We start from the raw sequence: 21953 nt of genomic DNA, 5'->3' as shown, positions 1-21953 counted from the left end.
GGTGCTGTGTCCACCTCGTGGAGATTTGTTGGCATACGATCATACAAGCAGTTTTCAAAGAAACAAACAAAAAAAACAAAACAACAACAACAAAAAAAGAAAAATAGTTGCATTGAATGGAAAAACATCTGAGGGGTGCTCGCTAAGTTCGCTGTCAGAAGTCCTGGTGTAGCTTCGTTTTTTTTTTTCTCTCTCTTTCTTTTCTTCCCTGGGTTATTATTGTTTTCTTACAGTATCACACTGTTTCATCTGACATTACCTTGAAGGAAAGGTATGCAGATGCAGAAAGGTCCAATTGTCTTTAACTGCATGCATTGAGGAGTAGCAGCGCAGCTAAAGTGCTTTAAGTGCTTGTGCTTGGGCTTGAAGCATAGGGGCAGCCGGTCACACCGGGTTCGCCACGTTCAAACAAGCCTACACCAGGTTGCACCACTGACAGGAAGAGGACCGGAGGTGGGCAGGGTGCTGGAGTAGGGAATAACACTCAAGGTTAGTGGGTTGGACACGGGATCAGGCACGCAGACATGGACAAAGTTTGAGACGGGAGGTAAAGACGTGTAGGACTGGAGGAGCTCAGCGCCGGAGCTGCATGAGGGGTTGAAACAAGGACTGGGATAAGGACACGGATAGAGCGAGGGACATGGATGTGGACAGGAATAGAAGATGATGGGAAAGAGACAGAAGACAGACTCTGTCTTTTGAGTATCAAACACTTGGTCGACTTGAAAAGTGGCAGCTTGGATTCACAGCGGTAGCCTGACAGCCAGACCGGATTGCCATCTCTGAATTTTTTTGATTTTGCACCGATTCAAAGCGAGAACGTGACCGTCCGCTTCGTTCATCGTCTTTCATTCTGTTGACATGGACGCTTTGGTCGTAGATGCTATGAACAGTAACGCAACGTTTTTCAGATCGATTGACGAGTTGTCATTTCTGTCAATCGTGGAGGTGTAGGCTGTATAGCTGCGTCCATGTCGTCCACGCTTTTTCGCTATTTTAGTGGCCGTTTTTCAGAGACGATTGGCGGCAATCCAGAGGTTTGGAAGCAGGATGATTTTGGCACATTTTGCATCTTCTCCTTCAGGATGTTCCAAACACTTCCACCTCACGCTGTCATGTGCTTTGTGAAGTTATCAGCACATGGATCAGCAGTGAACAAGTGGATGGCACTGGAGGAGTGTTTTCAGCGTCACCCTTCAAATCTGATCTAGCTGTTGTGAATTCAAGCCACCTACAGCTGCTGCCAGAGCCGCGTGAACATGCATTTATACTCAAAAGGTAGATTTTTTTAGTGAAGTATTCCTTTAAACTCTGCTACAGAGGGAGAAGCGGAGGGGAGGCGTGGAAATGTCTGTTTTTTAAGGCACTGTGACTGCCTCCATTCCCTTCCCAATAGCAGGACGAGGCACAAGCCAGAGGCAGCAAGAAGGGCCCTCGGTGGCCATCGTGCTGGATAATAAGTCCTGCTATCCAAAAATCCTTCACTTTAAAATCGACCCTGAGCCAGAGAGCGTTTTTTTTTTTTTTTTTTCATTTTTCTGCATTGCAGGGGGCCGGGGACGGGCGGGCATCTCGAAAACTAAAAGTATTTACACAAATGAACACTTTTGGGAGAGCGCTCGCTCACACGCCATCTTGCACAGACATGCAGCTGTGCACACGTATGCTATGCAGGTGCTTGCACATATTAAGACACACACACACACACACGGATACACACTCACAGACAGACACACAAACACACAATAGAAACGGTGGTGGTGGTGGTGGTGGTGCGGTTTTTCGGGTCACAGTCACAAACAAGTCCTCTTTAAAGTGAGTGGAAAAGTCCCTCCTTCCTCTCTCTCTAAAAGAATAGTGCAGATGGTAGGTGTCTCTCTTTCTTCCCCTTCTCTCTCAGCTTTCAGCTTAATAGTTTTTTTTTTGTTTTGTTTTAAAAAAAAAAGAAAGGATAGAGGTTCCCTAAGCACAGGACAGATAGCTGTGATGGACAGGAGGCTTGGCCCGGTTGCAGAGGCTGTGCTCCACCCTTTCCCCTCCCCAACTCTCCGACAGAAACCTGAAAATCAAAAAAAAAAAAAAGGTCCGGAGCCCCTTTCAAATGTTTACATAAAACTACATGCAAGAGCAAAGTGGGCTCTCTTTCTTTTCTCTCTCTCTGTCTTTCTCCCCCTCCCCCCCATTTTATTCTCTGTCCTCCTCGTCTCCGTCCACTCGTCGTCCCCCCTCTCTCCCGTCCTCTCATTTGCTCTCCAGGTTGTAGCACTGCGTCTCGCCCCTCTCCCTGCCGTCGTAGCCGGGCAGAGGCTGCCCGTATTTGTCCACGCACCAGCAGTAGCCCCGCCTCCGGCCTTTGGATGGACGGCACTGTGAAGAAGAAGAAGAGTGGAAAATTAGCATGTGGCTTGATTGCAAAGATTAAAATGCCCCCCAGCCTTCGACGGGAGGGATCGGACAGGTGGCACCGGCGGGGCATCGATCACTCAACCAGCTCGCATCAGAGGTAAAGAACGTAAAGTATCGGAGGACTTATCACTTGTGAAAACAGATTAGCGTTTCCAAGGTGAGGAATTAAGCTGACACAGCTTTATCAACACCACCTTCAACGTGCCTGTGTGTATTATAACAAGAGCCTCTGTTGGCTTTTGGATTTTTGGATGCTTGTCAGGAGGCCAAGTCATGCCTCAGCAGAACTCTAATAAGATAAACATCTCATCGATCATGGAAAGGAATGCCCCGCTGTCTGGAACCGTCTCAGGTTTTTACTTCTTTTTTTTTTTATGAGGGATAAACAGAACAGATGATGCAGCTGCTCGCCTCGTGAAAGACGATAATAACGGTATCGAGATCAGAGCGGGGAGAGCCTCGCTCGGGCGTCCGACGTGCAGCCGGCATGCCGTTTAAGTTAGGGTTAGGGTCTCGTGCGCTCCTGACCGGTGGGGGTAAAAAAAAAAAGAAAAGTAGATTATTTTCAAAAGAGAGGAGCAGGAATGAGGAACGCACTGAGTGAGTGAGAGTGAAGGAGTGTGAAGGTAAACATGGAGTTGCTAAAATATTTGCCAAGGCCAGTTGGAGGGCTGCAAGGAAACCAGCGCTGCTATTCTGGGAAGCTGGCAGACACTCAAAATCATCTGGAGCTGATTATGGCCTGCGCGTGCACGAGCATGCACGAGCGTGCACGAGCGTGCGTGTGTGTGTGTGTGCACATAAACACACATCAGCAAACACGAAGGCGCACACAAACAAGAGTTGTGTGTACTGTGTGTATACATACCCCCCACCTGCTTGCTTACACACACACACACACACACACACACATATGCAGTAATATCAGATGTCCCACAGGGGGCAGGGCTGTGTAGAGTGGCAATTTTATGAGCTTCATTTGGGGGGTACACATGAAACGACACAATCGGCCGGGCCAGGCTAAACTCTGGCTCAGAATAATCCTCCTGCTACCCATCATCCCACCTCCCCCGTCCTCTCCCCGGGGGGTGGAGTGGTTACAGAGCAGCGAGGTGACCAGCCAGGGCCGAGACACGCCTGTCTGTCTCTCTGCCTGCCTTTCTTGCTGGCAGCAGAGTCTGAAACTAGTGGACGGTATAAGTACAGTCCATAAGTATATATACACAGTATATATATATTTGGCTCTGTGCAGCAGAACACTGAGGTTCGGCTGCTCACTTTGAGCATGAAAGGGTTCTGCCAACGGTTCTGGACAATTCACTCAGTCCTTCCTGTCGACTCTTCGGCGAACAGCCTCTGTCTGGGCAGTGAGAGCTGGTCAAGTCCCACCCACATTTATCTATAGTGATAATGTGAATGTTTGAGCAACTAACGTGGTAGTCGGTGGCGTCTTTGGCAACTTATATTTTTTAAAAAAAGTTGGATTTATGTGGAAAAGTCAGCATGACCCGGTCAGTTCTCCCTGCCGACTCTTCGGTGAACTCTCCCCCAGAAAACAGCCTCTGTCTGGGCAGTGAGAGCCAGGTAAGTCCTGCTGTTAGCTGATGTAAGCAAAACACTTAAACTCACAATGTCTGCGTCTCTTTCCACGATGCACGGCGGGTCGGGATCTCCCTAACACAAGCTTAAAGTTTTTATAAGATTGTAAACCTGGGAATGCTTTTGTTGACGGAGACATCACCGTAACGATGTTAGTTCCGGTTATTGGTGACAAACTATCTACAGAACGAAGCTCTGGGCTTTATTTTCTATGTTTTGATACACTGGGAATGATTTGAATGTTTTGAATGACCAACCAGCTCGAGCTGCCTCAACTCCTCTGAGTCGCAAAGATAGATGTAATGCAACAAAGTTTGTACAACTGCAAAATGTACAAAAACACACATTTGCCTCAGTAGTGCACGCACACACACACTGAATAGACAACACAGTCCCGGATTTGCTGCTTTCCTGCAGAGCTGATGCATGTTCACGCTGGGAAATCTGCGTGACATGCGTCAACTTGCCGCTGGTGTCTTGGCTTACATTGATAGCAAGATGTGTGGGTGATCTGACGAGAGTATTACGTCGCCACTGATGTGTGTTGGCGTTTATGAGAGGGATGATGACTGTCAGACAGTTTCTTGTTTGTTCACTTTCTTTCCAAGAGTTAGATTGGGTCACAACACGCAGTGCAACTGAGTTATAAGTTATGCAACCCGAGCATCCTCCAAGACCACTAACATCGACGCTGCAACAGAGCGAGGATGAGTTAAAGAGTTTGAATGATCTCCAGACTTTGTCTGAGGACGCTTATCTTCTCAACCACCATGTCGTGGAGGGAGGTGTCGTTCAGCATTCTCTTCTCTGATAAAGTTTAAAAACCTCCTAACACCTCCGAAGCTCACTAAACTTCATGGACTTACACTACTTCTACTTTCTAAAGGCCTCCCTTCGTACACCTACTTCCCAGAGTCCACTTCGAGGACTCACTCCATACGTGCACCCTTGATGTGCCCTTGTAGCATAGTCACCGTGCAAACAGTCTGAGCCCTCACAACAAATTGGTGATATGCATATGTCGTGGTAGATATAATTCCGACTTCCCAAAGATGTAGCAATGTCTGACCTTCTGGGGGTCACCCACGATTGCAAGAGCAAAAGATGGGGCCGTTGCTTGGACCCCAATCGTAGGTGATTGTGCGGATCCCAGACGGTTATGACCACGACTTCCCACGAGTTTCCTTATCCATAAAGGTAGCTTAGACGACACATTAACTCTTAACAGGTTGGGTGAACAGTGTAGGACTCGTAGTACTTTTTACTCCCAGAAGGCTGCATAGAAATCTCAAAGTCATTGTTTCATTTAAATTCCAACACCTTGTGGTGCAGAGCCAAAACAAAATGAAAAAAAAAAAAACTCTCCTCATACTCACGGGCTGCATTGTTGGCAGACAGACACCGAGGCAGACAGACAGGCTTTAGAGTGTGACCAGGTGTCTGTTTCCGGCGTAGTCCACGTGCAGCTTGAGTGCATGATCAAAGGCAGCTTTATAGAGACAGAGGCCCATTAAAATACCAACAACTACTGCAGCAGTCTGGGGGCAAGTACGCAGCCCAACACGCCCCATTCTCACACACTAACATCATCGAGGAATTCTTCATGGTGAACTCGGTTTTGCTCCTTCCTACCTACCTCTCCTCTTCCTCCTCCTCCTCCTCCTTTTCTGTCTCACTCTGTTTTCTGTCTCTCTCTCTCCTCCCTCCACCCCAACCCCCTTGACGGTGCCATCGTCTGAGTCTGCGGCCAGCTTCTATTTTAGCCCTGACCCAGTGGACTGCGGAGAGGAGCTTAACATTGTGTTCCTCTGCTCTGGTTAATGATGATGGAGTCCTGTATGTGCCTGGTGAATGTGTGTGTGTGTGTGTGTGTGTGTGTGTGTGTGTGTCTATGGGAGGGTTGAAAAGCCAAAAGAGAGGCGGAAGGGAGAGGAAGAGCAAAATGTGCATGTGTGCATTCCCCTGTTGCTTGGTTACCTTTGAATTTCCGCTCAGTCTCTCTTTCATCTGTGAACTATTAGCAGTCATCTCAAGCAATCCTTTCTTTACGGCTTCAATACACACACACACACACACACACATACACACACACACTGTAGGAGAATGCCCAAGACAGCCAAACGTCCGCTGAACACTGGATGTCACTTTACAACTGCCTAAAAAAGATTTTCAGTGTTTAACACAACTTTGTGTTGGATTTTTGTTGCCCCGGTTTCTAAAGTTTAAACGAGTCTTCGACCAAACGAACACTCATCACCTGCAGGCTTTGTGTGATTCATTAATTTAAAAGAATAATAAAGAATAAAAACACTGACAGAAACTTTTTCCAATGTGCTTTAGCTCAACATCTAACAATGCCATTTACCAGACTGTAGAGTTGAAAATGATGAGGTCAATAAAAACAGAATGCAATTATTTAAAAACCTACATATTAATAATAAAGTTTATATTTACAAAAAAAAAAACAATTAACTGTTTAGTAACTGTTCTCTGAAGTGTTCCTGACCTGATGTGGTAATATCAATTATGAATTCATGTTTTATGACGTATTTAATGCAGCGCTGCTGAGAGGGTCAAAGGTCACCGTGTTTTAGTGCTGGTTTTTTAATGATAGTGCACAGTCGATGGTGAAATCCATCCATGTCTTGCAATTGTGTGTTGTGAAACGTTGGACCTTGGGAACGAATCTTTCAAGGGTGCTTCTTTCATACCCAATTATGACACTATCACCTTTTACCACTGAATATCTGAGGAATGATCCAAACAGGTGGGTTATTGTTTTAATCTTTTCTTGCCTCCATCTTCTGCAACATGTTGTGGGCGTAAAATTAAAAAGTATACATTAACAAAAAACATGATGCAATGACCTGCTTTTCTAAATACAAAGACATTAATGTTCAAACTGAAACTTTGTTGTTTTTTTGTAAAGTTTTACGCAGCGTCTCGACTGCGAACTGTGTTGGCAACAAACTGTCATATTTCTGTGAGTATTTTAAGGTTTGGAAGGAGACCTATTTAAGAATTATTTTCCTCTAAGAATTGTGACCAAGACTCTGTTGAACAAATGGTTGTCACATCCAGTCCCTGCTCCACCTACTCCAGTCTCCCAGTTTCCCGCCTTGTGTTTTTGTATTTAAACTAGTGCTGTCAAAATTAACGCGTTAATTTTGTCCGGTGTAACCATGTGTCCTACTTTCCAGCGTTTCCATAGTGTGCTTTTCGGTTTTGACCCTTGCCTGTTTTTGGACCCTGCCTTTGCCTTACTCCTTTGGATTGTTTTCCTGCCTTACCTGACTGATCTTCCGTGTACCGAACCATGGATTGTAATTAAAGACTAGTTACCTCCTGTATCTGCCTCCGGAGTCCTGCAGTTGAGTCCTGTGTCCGTGCCTTGTAACAATGGTGTCATGCCAACATCTGAAAGACCTCAGATGTATATTTGGAATTACTGTATTACAATATTCAGATCATTTTTTTTTGTAACAAACATACAAATTGACAGAAGAGGAGTGAATGCTTCTATAAAACTGGCAATATCGTGGCGTCGTCCATGCAGAGCTCCAAACATTTCAAAGCATCTTCCAAGGTGCAGTGAGGTGAGTTGAAACAAAGCTTTAATCTGGATGTGTATTCATCTTTACTCTCTACTACGACAGAGCCTGAACCTCTGCTCAGAGGTCAGCTCAGACCTCGTGCCCCGTATTTTCGGCCTTCCCGGCCCAGACACTGGCCCTGCGTGGTCCACATGGGTTATCACTAAAAAAGCACATTTCACATCCACCCTGCGCATTCATAATGCGACCTTTATGGGGTGTGTATGCGTGTGTGTTGTGCGTATGAATGCGTGCTCTTGTGATGCTGGTCTTTATAGCTAATAGCAGCGCCGCTGGGCTTCACGGACATTAAAAAGAGCCCGGCCTGACCACAGGATAAACACGAGCTCATAAAACGCAATGTGTGTGTGTGTGTGTGTGTGTGTATAGGGGCGCACGTATATGTGTTTGTGTAAAAGAGGGTGCATCTTGTTTGTGTGTTTGCAAGTGCAGGATATTGCTTTTTTTTTTTTTTAAGTTTAATGAGATTGAACTCAGAATAATTTGTGTTTGTGCAAAAGAAAAAAGATGAAATAATCAATAGAAGTGAAACAGATGACAGAAGTTCATTAATCCACTAAAACTTCCAAATATTTGCACGTCAAAGCTTCTCTACTTTGCTTCATATCAAATTTAGGATCCGTATACGTGACAGGAACCATAGCAGTCCATAATCTCTTAGGAATCTCATCAACCAATGAAAAGAGGTTTAGTTACGTATGTTAAGGCAGACTCTGATCTCTCTGAACTGAGTCAGACTGATGCACGCACACAATCTAAAAGAGAAAAATAGCTTTGATTAGGCCAATGTGTTGCGTGACAATGAGCAGGACAGGCTTGCTATTGATAGTTTAGCAACTGAGGTGGACATGAACGAGGAGTCAAATATTACGGTAACTGATGACTTTTTTGGATTTTGGATGATATAACGTACAGATATGGCCCTAAAATACAATCATGATATTTCAGGGTATTCGGATGGCTCAACCGAGTGCTTTTCTTTGAGGTGATGAGATTGTCCTTTGTCAATTATTTTTACATGTTAACAGTTTGTGTTGGTGGCAAATGTAGCATTGCAACAGTTATCACAATATAAATGTATTTTATTATATTATATTAATGATGGTTACATTATCGTGAACGATGCAGAGCACACTCCTGATTCAAAACAGACGCGTGAATCTTTTTATTCTACGCTGGTGTCTGCACGCACAGTTACGAACCCTTCCAGATGTCAGATCACAATCTTTTTGCATTTAAACTTTATTAGCCGAAGCCTTAAACATATGATGACGATGAAACCTCAATGCTTTTTGAATATTCACTGAAACACGTCCGTAAAATCAGGTATCAAACTGAAGTTTTCGGTTATTCTTTGATATTTCCTGATCTAAATCAGAACTTAATTAAATCGTTGCAGTTTTATACACTGACCTGTTTGTTATCAGCATACAGGTACTGGTGACTCTGGTTCATATTAAGTAATAGCCATGGCAAAAAAAAAAAAAAGACAAGACTCCTCACCCCCAGTGAGAGGGAAGGCGAGGTGGATTAGAAATCGAGGGAGGGAGCAGGAAGAGGGAGAGAGAGAGACAGAGTGAAAATAGATGTCTGGGTCCCCGAAGGTTGGCCAGTTATTATAAAGCCATTGTGGTCGGTGTGTACGTTTCCACAGATCCTTCTGAGTCACGCTCAATAAGTCAGCCCTTATGGGCTCTGGCACTGTCAGGACCCAGCGAGGGAGGAGGGATAAGGGTACGCAGGCACCTGGCTCACATCCTTAACCCACTGCCTCTACCACCACCACCTCCTCCTCCTCCTCCTCCTCTTCCTCTCAACACACACACATTAAAGTCTGAAAGAGTACACACAGAGAGACGGCACACACTGTCATCCCATTCACAACCCTCTGTGGGGTGAAACAAGGAAGGAAAAGCCAGGTGGGCGGAAGGGCAGGATGGACAGAATGATGGAGCGGGCAGTCCGAACAAAAGCCCTGTAGGCAGGGCGAAATGGGGGTAATGATGGGTGGATGAAATGATGAGTGAGAGACAGAGAGAGAGAGGGGAAAAGTAAGAGTGAGAGAGACTTTGAGGGGTGTAATGAGTGGGTCAGTGTTGGGCATGCATGGCCTGAACTGGGATACTGGGCCAATTCATATAACTGCTGCTAAAAATAGGTTTCCCTGTAGCCGAGGTAGGGCTAACACTGCTCAAACTTCTCTTGCAGCACCGGGGCGCTCATGTTACCAGCAACATATACACTGCAAACCACACGCATGCATGCTTGTGACTTGTTCCCCGTGATAGTTGAGACTTAAAAACAGTATTCTGCCTCGAACCAACCTGTCCAGACTCAAAGTTCATCAACTGTTTGTTTTAAAAAATGAGGTTCAGAGAGAAAAAGGAACACGCCCACGTGAGCATGCAGGACTTCAACTCTTTGTTATCGTCTCTATGAGCAGCACATTGTGTGTAGTGGATTTTGTTTGAGCGGCCTTTATCTTCGACTCCACACTCTGCCGATATATAGCTGGATAAAAAGCTAGTCACGAATAGAGCGCAATTAATTCCCATCCACACCGGATCAGAATACGTCGCTCTCCACTGACTTTGTACTGCACAAAGGTGCCTCCTTGTCGCTTCTGTCTGGTAGCGAACAAATGTTGTGCCAGAACAGGAGCTGGACAAGCTGGCAATGTAACCGAATTGTGTCTCTATGTGAAGAGCTATAAGTGATAGCAGCAATTACGATTCACAGCACACTGAAAGTGGCATGTAGAGCGGACAGCTAGGATGCAAACTATGCTGCAGGACATTTTACGCTTTTCTTCTTCGAGCACAAAGCTCATCTGGGTTAGGGTTGCTGTCCTACACTAGACTTTTCCAGGAACGCAGATACTTTTCCAGGAACTCGGGGCCTTTTGCTGCATTTGGCCCTGTTGAATCGGTTTCTAGTCCTTCTTTTGCTGCATTTGGCCCTGTTGAATCGGTTTCTAGTCCTTCTGTCGGACTACTTTCAGGTGTTAAGGTGTACTTTGTTCTGTTCTCCCTGCCTCGAAACCGATTCAACTTCTGTTCCGTCTTCATTCTGAGCAAACGCAATAACTTTTTTCAATCAGAATAGGGATGGGAGTTAAACAATGGTGCTGCAGTTTTATTCCTGACTATAGCCTAAAAACAAGCATGGAAGATAAACAGAAAAAAACACTGAGAAGATCATCAGCACTTTGCTTCAAGAAGGGTTCAATCAGTGGTAACTGGATGCGCTTGTAGATCCGTGAAGACGTTTCACCTCTAATCCACAGTTCCAGGTCTTCTCTCCGAAGAAAGATGACCCGGACGACTGAGAACGTTCACACACATCAGTACTTCGGCCTTTTTCCTTTCCACAACTGCACGTCTCCCCAAACAAACTCTTCACTTGTTGCCCTGAAGTCGATCTGGTTCGTTAATCCTTTCGGTTCCTCGGAAGCAGTTTAAACATAAAAATAAATGTCATTGCTTTGTGTGTGAAAAAACGTTTCCGTTATCAGCTGTTATTTAATCTGTTATCAGTCTAATTTGCCTAATTACCTCCTTATGATGCACAAAAGGGACTTATTTATAGTTCCCGTTAGTCCTCTATTCCTGGAACTAAGTGGTAGAAAAAGCCGAGTTACTTCCTGGTACTGTTTGGTGGAAAAAGTCCACGTGAAAGATGAAACCGGCAGCTTTCATCAGCCGCCTCTCAACAGTCCCTGAGCGTTTGATGCTGAAACATTCATCACTTTAAGATACAAAGACAGCGACAGTGTATCGTGTTAAAAAATCTTTTTTCCTCCTCTGCCTCTGCTCACTCCTTCACCCCTCCACCTCCACCCTCTCACCACCTCCTCCTTGCTCCCTTTTTTTTTTTCCTCCACAGTATTGTCACCCTAGACGGTTCACACGGTCTCCTCTTCGCTGTGTTTCCGGTCATAAATCTCTGCAACGCACCGTGAAGGCACATCCCATTCGGATGGATTTAAACACCCTGCAAACCCCCCCACTGCCGGGCCTTTTGAGAAAAAGGACGACGAGGGCTGGCACCACTGCTGCACACACACACACACATACACACTTACACACTAGAGTTGACACTTTCCTGGTGGATATTTGTTGATGAAATCCAGGAAAAGACAGAGGAAGAGTCTGATTTTAATAAAAGTAACAATGAAACCGCACTTTGGAGACTTTGGGGAAAGAGTGAGGTAAGAATCTGAGAGGGTGATTTTGTTCATAGTGTGTGTGTGTGTGTGTGTGTGTGTGTGTGTGTGTGTGTGTGTGTGTGTGTGTGTGTGTCTGTTATGGCTCGAGTTGGTCTCTGACTCACGGTGCTGTGGGGGTTTTTTCGGTGACTCATGCGTTTTCTCAGAACGGGCTCCACTTCTGTGCAACTCCTCTGATAAGATTCCCAACCTCAGGAAATTGGACGGCGTTACTTGCTTGACACGCCGTACGTCTTAGCGATGCACGCCCCCCACACACCCCTCCAACCGCACCTCCCATTCATCCACCGCCACCTTTCCTGTCTCACCCCTCCCTCAGGTCAGCACGTCACCCCTGCCGAACAAATTTTTTTTTTTAAAAGCTCCTTACAAATGAGCAGGCCATGGGTGGCCTGAGCTCTGCTGTACCACGGACAAGAAAAACTAAACCAGTGACAGCCTGTTTGTTTTCTTTACCTCACCAACAGCACCCCCACACCTACACACCCTCACCAAAACTACCGCCATCAAACAAGCGCCATACATACACTCCCCATGCCGCCACATCTACCGTGCCACACACACTCCCAGACCACATTCTTACATCCCTACCCCCCACACTCTTCCCACACCACACACACACCCACAAACACACCTGACCGACTTCATTTCCTGTGAGGCATGAGTCAGACGGCAGCAGTGCATTTACCGGAGTAATACATGGTTATTAGCCATTCTGATAATATAGTGTTGATGTGGCTGTCAAGGCAACCCAAAAAAAGTGTGTGTGTGTGTGTGTGGGGAGGGGGTTGAGCATGTGTGGGTGGGTGGGATGAGTCTGCGTGGATTCTTGGGAAGTGTTCAGGCATGCGGTGGGTCTATTTGCATATCCGCAGGTGTGTGTGTGTGTGCGTGTGTGTGTGTATAAGGGGAAAAAAAAAAAGAGTTAAACAGCAGGGAGAGCCATTCACCTGTTTTTTCTTGTAGAAGCCCTTTCTGTCACAGTTGGGTATGCGGAAGCCTCTCGGGTTGAGCACGTTGCTGATTTTAAGATTGCTCAGGATGCTCTCCATCTCCCGCCGACAAGGCCCCTAGCAACGCCGGCAAACACACCGCAACAACAACAACACTGATATTAACACACTCATCCTTACACGATCACACACACATGGAGAACATCAAGCATGTGCAATTACACACACATTTATGGCGAACATCTATAAAAGTTCACCTCCTGATGATCCCAAAGTTTAATTATTCACTGCATGGTGACATATTTTTGTAGCTGCTTGTTCAAACACATCTTTTGAGCTATCCTCAGTTCATAAATTTTAATGTTTTTTTTCTGTTACTTCTTTTACAAAATGTTTGACAGCACTGAGGAGTGTTTCACCACAAATTGCTCTGTAGATCAGTGAGAGAGATTTCCTGTAATGTTTATATCATGTGTTTTTCCTGCACGTGCATGAAGCTGCAGATGCATACCACCAACCATGTGTCATGGAGAGCCAGCAGTCTGTAGGCTTCTTTCTAACAAGTTGCCTCAGCTGGTGATTTCACTGATTGAGTCTTTACAACGACTGCTAATCAGTCCTGGGTTGAAATAAAAAATCCCTGGTGGTCTAGAAGTTAAAGAGTAAATTCGTCGCAATTTATGTGGATCTACAATCAGTGTTGATGGAAGATGTAGTCAACTGAAGCAAAAATTCCTATACTGACTGAGAACACTTAGTTTTCAAGACGGTTGGCGCTGGCTGCTGCCAAGTTGGCAATCCTGCTTCTTCAGCCTCCCGACTAAATGTGCCTTCATGTAGCAGGACGCACTGCGAACAAGCTTATGAGCTGAGTTAACTGCTGGGCGCTAATCAAAGTTACACAACCTTGGCAATCAATATAGCATGCACTGAGGACTACATTTACCATCAAGTTTTATTGGACATCCACTGACCTTTGTTGCATATCATGCCTGATCTCTCTCAATCAGCTCTCTAATAAAGTCAAGTTACAATGCCCCCTAAATAAAATAAAATTTTAAGAAACTACAGACTTCTGTCCCTCCATGGCATATGATGATGATGATGATGATGGTGTCTATTGACAGAGGTTGGTGGTAATTAATGTAGAAAAGAGATAAAGTAGGCAGTAATGAAGAGAATAGTCTACCAAGCCAATTAACGTTTGCTTCAGTTGGTTATATAAGCGCCTAAGAATTAAAGACAGCAGTAAATTTTGAATTTTGAACTTTGAACTTCAGTAGCAAAGATTAAAAAAGACATCATCGACAGGCAAATAGACTTTTTTCACACTTTTCTTGACATGAAACAGTCGGGTCAACTGTTTCCAATGATACTGGTTAAAGGTTCAGTTCCATTTATTGCAGCCGAGCCTTTTCGTTGAGCCAACATGCACCACAGCAGCACCCTGACTCCGTTAGTTACTAATAAGTATCATTGGTAACACCTGAGTTTCAAAAGGTGAATTTGTCCAATTTGGGGGATTACTAGTGAGCTAACTATCAAGAAAACAGCAAGATGATGATGATGCATTGACCTGGGTATGTGATTTTTAGAATTTAGGATCAATTTTACTTTAACATTTGTTAAATATTGTGAATAAAATACAGCATAGGTAGAAAGCTAACTAGTTAACCAACAAAAAACAAGCAAGTTGGGTAGCTAATGGCTTTTTAGGTGCGCTATAATAAACTTTATTTCACTGTGTTCATTGTTTCTGTCTTCAAAAGGAAAAATATCAAGTTCAAATTTGTCGATGTTGACAAAATTAGGCCTTAGCCAAAAATCTAGCAAGCAACTCTTAATGGCTGTGTTTGGTTCATGATATTTAATAATGGTTTGCAGCATTTTGTATAGAAAGGCAATTATTTTAAAGGGACCATTGACAATATTAAACTTAAATGTTACTGCTTGATGTATTATACCAGAATTACCTTAAAGTTTATTTTCAATCAGCAGTTAAAGTCTTTATAAACCTCTGCGTCTACGTTCCCCCCACATTTTCAACAGGAGTCCCATTCTGGGTGTGACTTACATACTCAGTCTCCCTCTTGTTCTCCAGGGAGAAGTTGTGAATGTCCATATTGGCTCCTCCTGACACCGATTCCACCTTGTAACTCTGAGTCTTCCTGTTATGATCCTTCTGGATCAGCTTGTTGTGCAGTGGAGGCCTGGTGTCCATCGACCCGCGGCTGTGCCCGCCCTTCACGGTCGCCACGCCGGGCAGCACTGTCATCGTCGCGGTCACGTTGGCGCCGCCTTCTTCTACCTGATTTGTATCTGTACGGGTAAAAGGTAAGTCATCAGTTATAAGATGTTTCATATTTATTGGTAGACTCACAACTCAAAAGACGACGACATAAAGAACTACTTTGCATAATTCCCAGATGATTGGTAGGAGCTGAGATCTCTGGTATCGTTAGACAAACTTATTGAACAGAACTGAAGTTGGTGTCTAATCATAGCTTTGGATTCATAGGGGTAAAGACCCAGACCCAGTCATAATTTGTATTTCACAGTGATGTTCTTTCACTTTGAATATGAGTACTCCAATTGCCTGAACTAAACCGACTCCAGAGCCTGATTCCATTGGACACAGATGCAACGTGTTGCGTGTCCTAATCATGACGGTTTTGGTCAATGTTTCAAAACATGGAAAATGGAACCACCACAATCTGTTTTATAAGCATTCCAGAAACGTCTCTTGGCTCGGCTCTGTCGAGAATACGCGGCTGTTTTATTTTTGACGGACACCTCAAGCTGGCAGGAAGTCAGATACAGAAACGGCATAGAGAATCCGGCTGATTCTCAAAACAAAAACACCCCGTGCAAACTTCAGATCGTACGGCCAAACTACATTCACATATTTAGAAACACACAAACCAGGAAAAATGATCAAATTTGAGCAAGTCAACAAAGTCTGGCTTTTGAAACTCTTCTGGTGGGGTCCCCGATAACTGCCTGAACTAAACAGACTCCAGAGAAAGTCCAATCTGTTTTACATGATTCGAATGCAGAAATAGCAGATGTCACACATCGAGTAAGGCTTTGTCTTAAACAGGAGTCCACTTGTTAATCTAGTCCAGGTGTGACAGGTGTAAGGATAGTTTGTTTTTAATTTAGATAGTGGGCAGTTTGGGCCGGCTGTGGCTTGGAGGTAGCCAATCACCAATCAGATGATCGGCGGTTCGATCGCTGGTCTGCATGTCGAAGTGTCCTTGGGCAAGATACTGAACCCCCAAATTGCTCGCTGTGTGTGTGAATGTGTATGAATGGTTAGCTCCTCAAACTGATGAGCCACCTTGCATGGCAGCCAATGCCATCAATGTTTGAATGTGTGTGAATGGGTGAATGAGATTTGTCCTGTAAAAGTGCTTTGAGTGGTCAGAAGACTAGAAAGATATTATATAAGTACAGTCTATTTACCATTTATACCTTTTTCTTGGTGCAGGTCATGAAATGAGTTTTAAACAGCCTTATCTATATCTTTTGATAATTCTGCTCAATGTTGTACAAATCTGATGAATCAGCTACTAAATATTTTTTATTTTTCCCATAATCTTCCTGGAAGCCACAAATCGGAAGCTCACTTCTGGGTCATGGAGTTGCTTTGGCTGACACATCTGATAAAAACAATATAAAACAGGATGATGAATGCTTGTTTCTCTCAATCCAACAGCGAATTCCTGACTGTCTAAGAGAGGCCTATTTGAAAGAGACAAAATAAAGTTAGCTCATTGCCTTGTGGGCTGTTTGGAGCCAGAGATGAAGCCAAGCAATAAACAGAAACATAACGATTTCATATCCACAAATTTCCACAGCATGCAGACCAAGAGATAGAGCCACAGAGAGGAACTGAGTGTAAACAAGACTTTTTAAGGACGCCATGAAGAAGAAAATGTTGTGTATGTGTTTATATGTGCAGAGGGGGGGTTCGGGCAGTAAGAGGTAAAGTGGTAGATGAGGGAGCAGATATATTAATAGCCCCATGGTGCTGGCAAAGATTCCTGTCAAATCGTTAAAGACAGAGTGGTGACCATCTGACCGAGAGGAAGAGGGGAGGAGGAGGGGGTCCAAACACTCCTCCCTGATATAGGAGAGGACCAAACTACCCGCCATGTGCCACCATGGTCGGGTACACCACCACAAGGCCACAGTCGGAGGAGCTAACTGAGCCCGGAGACGTCCCGAACAGGCATGAGGAATGACGGGAACACACTATGGGCCGAAATGTCTGCCACCGGAAACTGAATTTCAATCATTGCTTTGAAAAACTGAATTGAAATTGAATTCATTAGAAACTGAACATTCAGTTCTCAAAATTCAATTCCAATTTTCTGTGACAAACATCCGGGTAGTTGAGGCAGAGCAATCGAGCGCAGATACACAGAACGCCTCTTCGGCCAATCAGCACCTACGTGTGTGTGTGTGTGTGTGTGTGTGTGTGCCATGGCAGTTGTCGGTGTGTGGGCAACTGCTGCTGTTATGGGCATTTTTTTTTATGTTTTATTTTATAAAACAGTCGTCAGAGTTGTATTTGACTCGCTGACTCGCTTTTTATATTTTAAGTAATAATTTACTGTGACCTTTTTCCTATATAGTGTATCTTGATTGCATAATTTAACATATTTTCTCAAATATATTCAATGGTAGAAAGCCCTTAGTGCAGGATTTTAAATTAGAATCCTGTGATGCACTAAGAAATGCTGACTAGCTTTATGTACACATTTGGGATTTGGGGTCTATAGGTGTGATTGGCAGTTGCCCCAGACACCGGTAGCAGTTGAGACAGATGTTGAGAGATTAATTAAATCAATGCAAATTAATGCAGAAATCACATGATGGAATCCATTGAATCTAATACAACTCTAACTGTTTTATAAAATAGAAAATAAAAACAGATGATCAAAGCAGCAGTAGTTGCCGCGGCATGTCAGTGGCCGCTGCGCCACACAGCGGCAGCGGTTAAGAGATTCATTAGGAAAACCTTGCCAATTAATGCAGAAATCACGTAATGGAAATGCCAGCGAGTCTAATAAACTAAAACAGTGCAGTGGTAACTGCCCTAGACACCGGCAACTGCCGTAAGTACCCGGATGTTTGTCACAGAAAATTGAAATTGAATTGTGAGAACTGAATGTTCAAAGTTCCAAACTAATAAATTCAATTTCAAAATTACAATTCAGATTCAGTTTTTGCAATGCAATGATTCAATTTGAACAATACAAATTCAAATTATGTGATTCAAATTCAGTTTTTTAATGCAATTATTGAAGTTAAGCAATTCAAATTCAAATATAAATGATTTAAATTCAGTTTCTGGTGGCACATTTCAGCCCATAACACACACACACACACACAGACACACACACACACACACACAGACACACACACACCCAAACACAGTTTTAAACCGTTAACTCAAAGCAGATTTTGTGTTCGAGTGCTGCGGTGAGGGCGGCGGACGGGCATGTTGGGGTGTAGCTCATGTGGGCAGGCAGGCTGGCAGCCCACCCGTTTTCTCCGTGACCACCTGATCAATTAGTGACGTGGTGGGACTCCACAGTCTCTCCCAGGCTTTCCAGAGCTCTGAACAACAACATGCATGTCAACAACAACAACAGCACTAGATGGGACGAGAAAGGAGACAGATAACCTGACAGAGCCTCCACACGGGGTCCTCTGAACTGTCCATGAAGGACAAAAATATCAAGATTCATGCAGGCATTAATCTTTATTGTCAATATAAACTTTTATATAACCTTTCTAGGAAGTATGGGGCATTTCAGATAAACACATTACGCAATTTGTTTGTATAATGCCGCACGGGTAAACAGCACAAACTGCGGTGAGGAGAGCTTGTTAATGTCTGGGAGGAGAGGCTGCTCTGGAGCTGGGGAGACTGATGGCTGCACATACACACTCTGACCAACAGAGGCGCCTGGGATCATATCCCACCACCACCTCCTCCATCTCCAGGAGCGGAGATACTGTAAATAAGCCTGCGCTGATACAGCCTCACTGCTGTTGTGTTTTTGCTTTACAGGCCTGAGAGATGGATCTATTTGCTCCCACGTGGGGGAATAATATTCATTTTGTTTTAAATCAGAGGCTTCAAACTCATAAAGACAGAAGTAAAGAGAGAAATATGGAAGTTAAGTGACAGGAAGTGATAAAATAAGACAGTTTGGGCAACTTGGCAACGGTCTACGAGTGTGTGCACGCTGGTCGATGCAAAATGTGTGTGTGTGTGTGACAATGTGACTGCTGAGTGCTTGCACACCACACATTGCTGTGGCCAAACCAAATAACCAGGAAGAAGAAAACACACACAGAGGCTCCTGGAGGCCTGACGTCAGCAGTGCCTAAACACACAACAGTGTGTTTTCACACGGAGGTGGCATGTGTGCCGTTTGAGCATCATGCATCCATTCACACAAAACACTGTGCAGACGTATGACCACTGTGCGAGCACTGTGAGATGTGCACTTCAAGCTCATTGAGTAGGACTTGTGTCTTTATGAGGGTGTGTTGGTTTGCTTAAAGTCAGGACTTAACCCCCACCACCTCCTCTTCCTCCTCCACCTCCTCTTCCACCTCCTCCTCCTCCTCCTCTTCCTCCTCCTCTCTCAAGCCTTCTGCCACACACACCAGAGATGTTTTGGCCCACATCCTGGACCAGGAAAGGAGCAGCACATATTTTCATGCTGTGTACAAAAAAAAATCCATGAGCTTTACTTGAAGGAAAAAAGGGACATTACAGAAGACAAGGACATGGTCTGCGCTCAGCCTCAGCTAAATACTGTATACTTACAGTATGTATGTGGCATTCCTTAACTATTGGTTTGAGGGAGCCAGCCTGTGTGTGTGTGTGTGTGTGTGTGTGTGTGTGTGTGTGAGGGAGAAAGAGAGAAGGAGCAGTGTTGTCCTTTTCTCAAAATCAACATCATCTGCAAAAGCCCAAACATCATCATCATCATCTCCTCATGTCATTGCGCATTTTACGCACGCCGTGCGCGCATGGAAAAAGAAGTGGCCGCCCGGTGGGAAAGCAACGATTAATTGCTGCGTAAACCTCCAGCCCATAGCTGGTGTTATCCACTCAAACTTTGAGGAGCCTATAGGGATTTGTTTAACCAGCGCGAACACATCACTGCGCAATGTCAAGCGTCCCCTCTAAAACCCAAGCGGCTTGGAGTTGGTGTTCTTACACTGCAGAACAGCACGGAGGCTGCATTTTGCGCATGATTCTCTGCGCCTTGCATCTTAAAGTAGATCCGTCTAAGCACCTTTTATCCCACCCTCTATTAACACAACGCGCTTTAATCTGTGTTTCCATGAGACCTTCCCTGACCCGGTCAGCGCAGAGCTGCACCTCACGGGGAGAGCGCCTGTCAAAGCCAGCACGTAACACACACACACACACACACACACACACACACACACACACACGACAAGGTGTCCAGAAGCACAAATTTAAAAAACAAACTCTGCTTCTTACCTTGATTTTGCGCCGGTGTGATGACTCTGTTGGTCGTTCTGGACGCGACGCTGGCGCACGCTCCTCGTCCCTCCAGCAGAGCTTGCAGCGGTCGGCTCTCTCCCGGCTGGTGCTGGCAGGACAAGCCGGAGCCACAGCGCGCCGTGTACACTCCACACGCCTGTCCCTCACCGAGGGCGCACGTCATGCAGCAGCCGCAGCCGGGCTCCTTCACCCGCTCCGCGCAGTCCTTCGGCAGCGGCTTGCACAGCAGGAGCGCTCCGGCGTCGCACGGCTCGCATCGCACCACCGGCCCCACGGTGCCGGCGAGCCGGACGAACGCAGCCAGTGCAGCGGCGAGACAAAGCACACAGAGACCGGGCATTCTGCCGATTAAGCTGGTCACAAAGGGACAGTATGCGAGTTGTAACGTAGGCTTAAGGGGACTCTCTGTGACACAGCGAGCCGGCTAGCCTTCTCCATCTGTATTTTCTTTTACGCGAACTTCTCGTTTTATACAGGCGGAAAAAAGAGCCAACAAGTCACACCCTCCTCCGTATGAGTAATGTAAACGGAGAGCCCCGATATGAGGGACCGCTACATCCAGTCTGAGGAGAGAGCTGCTCCAACATTCAACTCTTTTTAATCCCTTATAATAATTTACTGAGGACTCTTCATGTGCTGCGCTTTCACGCTGTCCCAGGGTGTTTGTTTCCATCTGGAAACTCAATTCCAATTTTTGTCACAAGACCAGGCAAGTAAGGCGATCTGCAGATGTAGCTGCAGACTGTTGACGACATTTCTCCTCAGTTTCAGCAACATAAATATTATTTGATGTCACGGATAAGATGCATGCTCTGGATTTCAGAGAATTAAGCAGCACCAGGGAAGGTTTTTCGTCTGTGTTGACTGTTTCCAAACCTCTGGAGGTTTCCACACCACTGGCCACATCCCCTGCTGGCATCAATGGTATGTGAGTGAATGCCATTGGTGGTACCCCCCACATGCAGTACTGATAAAACATTCCTCTGGGCAGGTGTGTAGGTGGCCTCCATATTAACCCACTAAAACAATAATTTCTTTGCATATAACCTCTGTGTGTGTGTGTGACCACATGCTCAGTGGTGGGTGCAGCCAAAGAGGTATTGCTTTACTGTTTTGGGATGTAGCTCAGAATACGGCGCACGTGCAGACCAGACTGCATACCTGACCAAATAGCTTCAGGAGCGGCGCTCACCTTTCACATAGCAAAGACCCTGGTTGATCTTACACTTTGTACCAGCCCCAACCAGCAGGCATCCAGACCCCCTGCACCTTCCCTCCTGTATGCTTCCCCCTCGCCTGGACCCCCACAGGATTTCAAAATTATTAGAAAGAAAATGTTCAGATTCTGCAGGCTCAGCATCGGCCCCCTGTCCGGCATATCCTCCTGTTCTGCAATAACAAACGCAAGAGGGGGGTACACACTGAGAAAATAAAGCAATCAGTATCAGCCATTGTGTGATTTCCACCACAGAGGCAGAAAAAGTGTTGAGACTGCATTATGAAAAACAAGCAGAGGGTAAGGAAACACCCCCAGAATAGCAAGAAAACGTCTCCAGCTAAGATTAGTTTTCTTATTACTTGACAATTTT

The 21953-nt window shown here is 45.1% G+C and overlaps 1 protein-coding gene across 2 annotated transcripts; it reads right to left on the bottom strand.

Moving 5' to 3' along the window:
- Positions 1–187: 187 nt before the first annotated feature.
- LOC104927720 (insulin-like growth factor binding protein 3) lies at positions 188–21657 on the bottom strand. Of its 2 annotated transcripts, none has more exons than XM_027290158.1 (4): positions 20341–21657; positions 14875–15119; positions 12801–12917; positions 188–2371 (listed from the first exon to the last, which is right to left on the bottom strand). In XM_027290158.1, exons 1-4 carry the CDS (start codon positions 20702–20704, stop codon positions 1934–1936), a joined length of 1164 nt encoding a protein of 387 aa, XP_027145959.1. In that variant the 5' UTR covers positions 20705–21657; the 3' UTR covers positions 188–1933. The 2 variants fall into 2 exon arrangements, with proteins under 2 accessions (XP_027145959.1, XP_019133044.1); XM_019277499.2 differs by having other exon boundaries at positions 2154–2367; positions 12798–12917; positions 20341–21618.
- Between the last annotated feature and the right edge of the window lie 296 nt (positions 21658–21953).

This window comes from Larimichthys crocea, chromosome XVII (assembly GCF_000972845.2).
Source record: "Larimichthys crocea isolate SSNF chromosome XVII, L_crocea_2.0, whole genome shotgun sequence".
Classification (NCBI taxonomy): Eukaryota; Metazoa; Chordata; class Actinopteri; family Sciaenidae; genus Larimichthys; species Larimichthys crocea.
The sequence above is the reverse complement of the archived record's forward strand: the minus strand, read 5'-3'. Positions and strand labels throughout refer to the sequence as shown.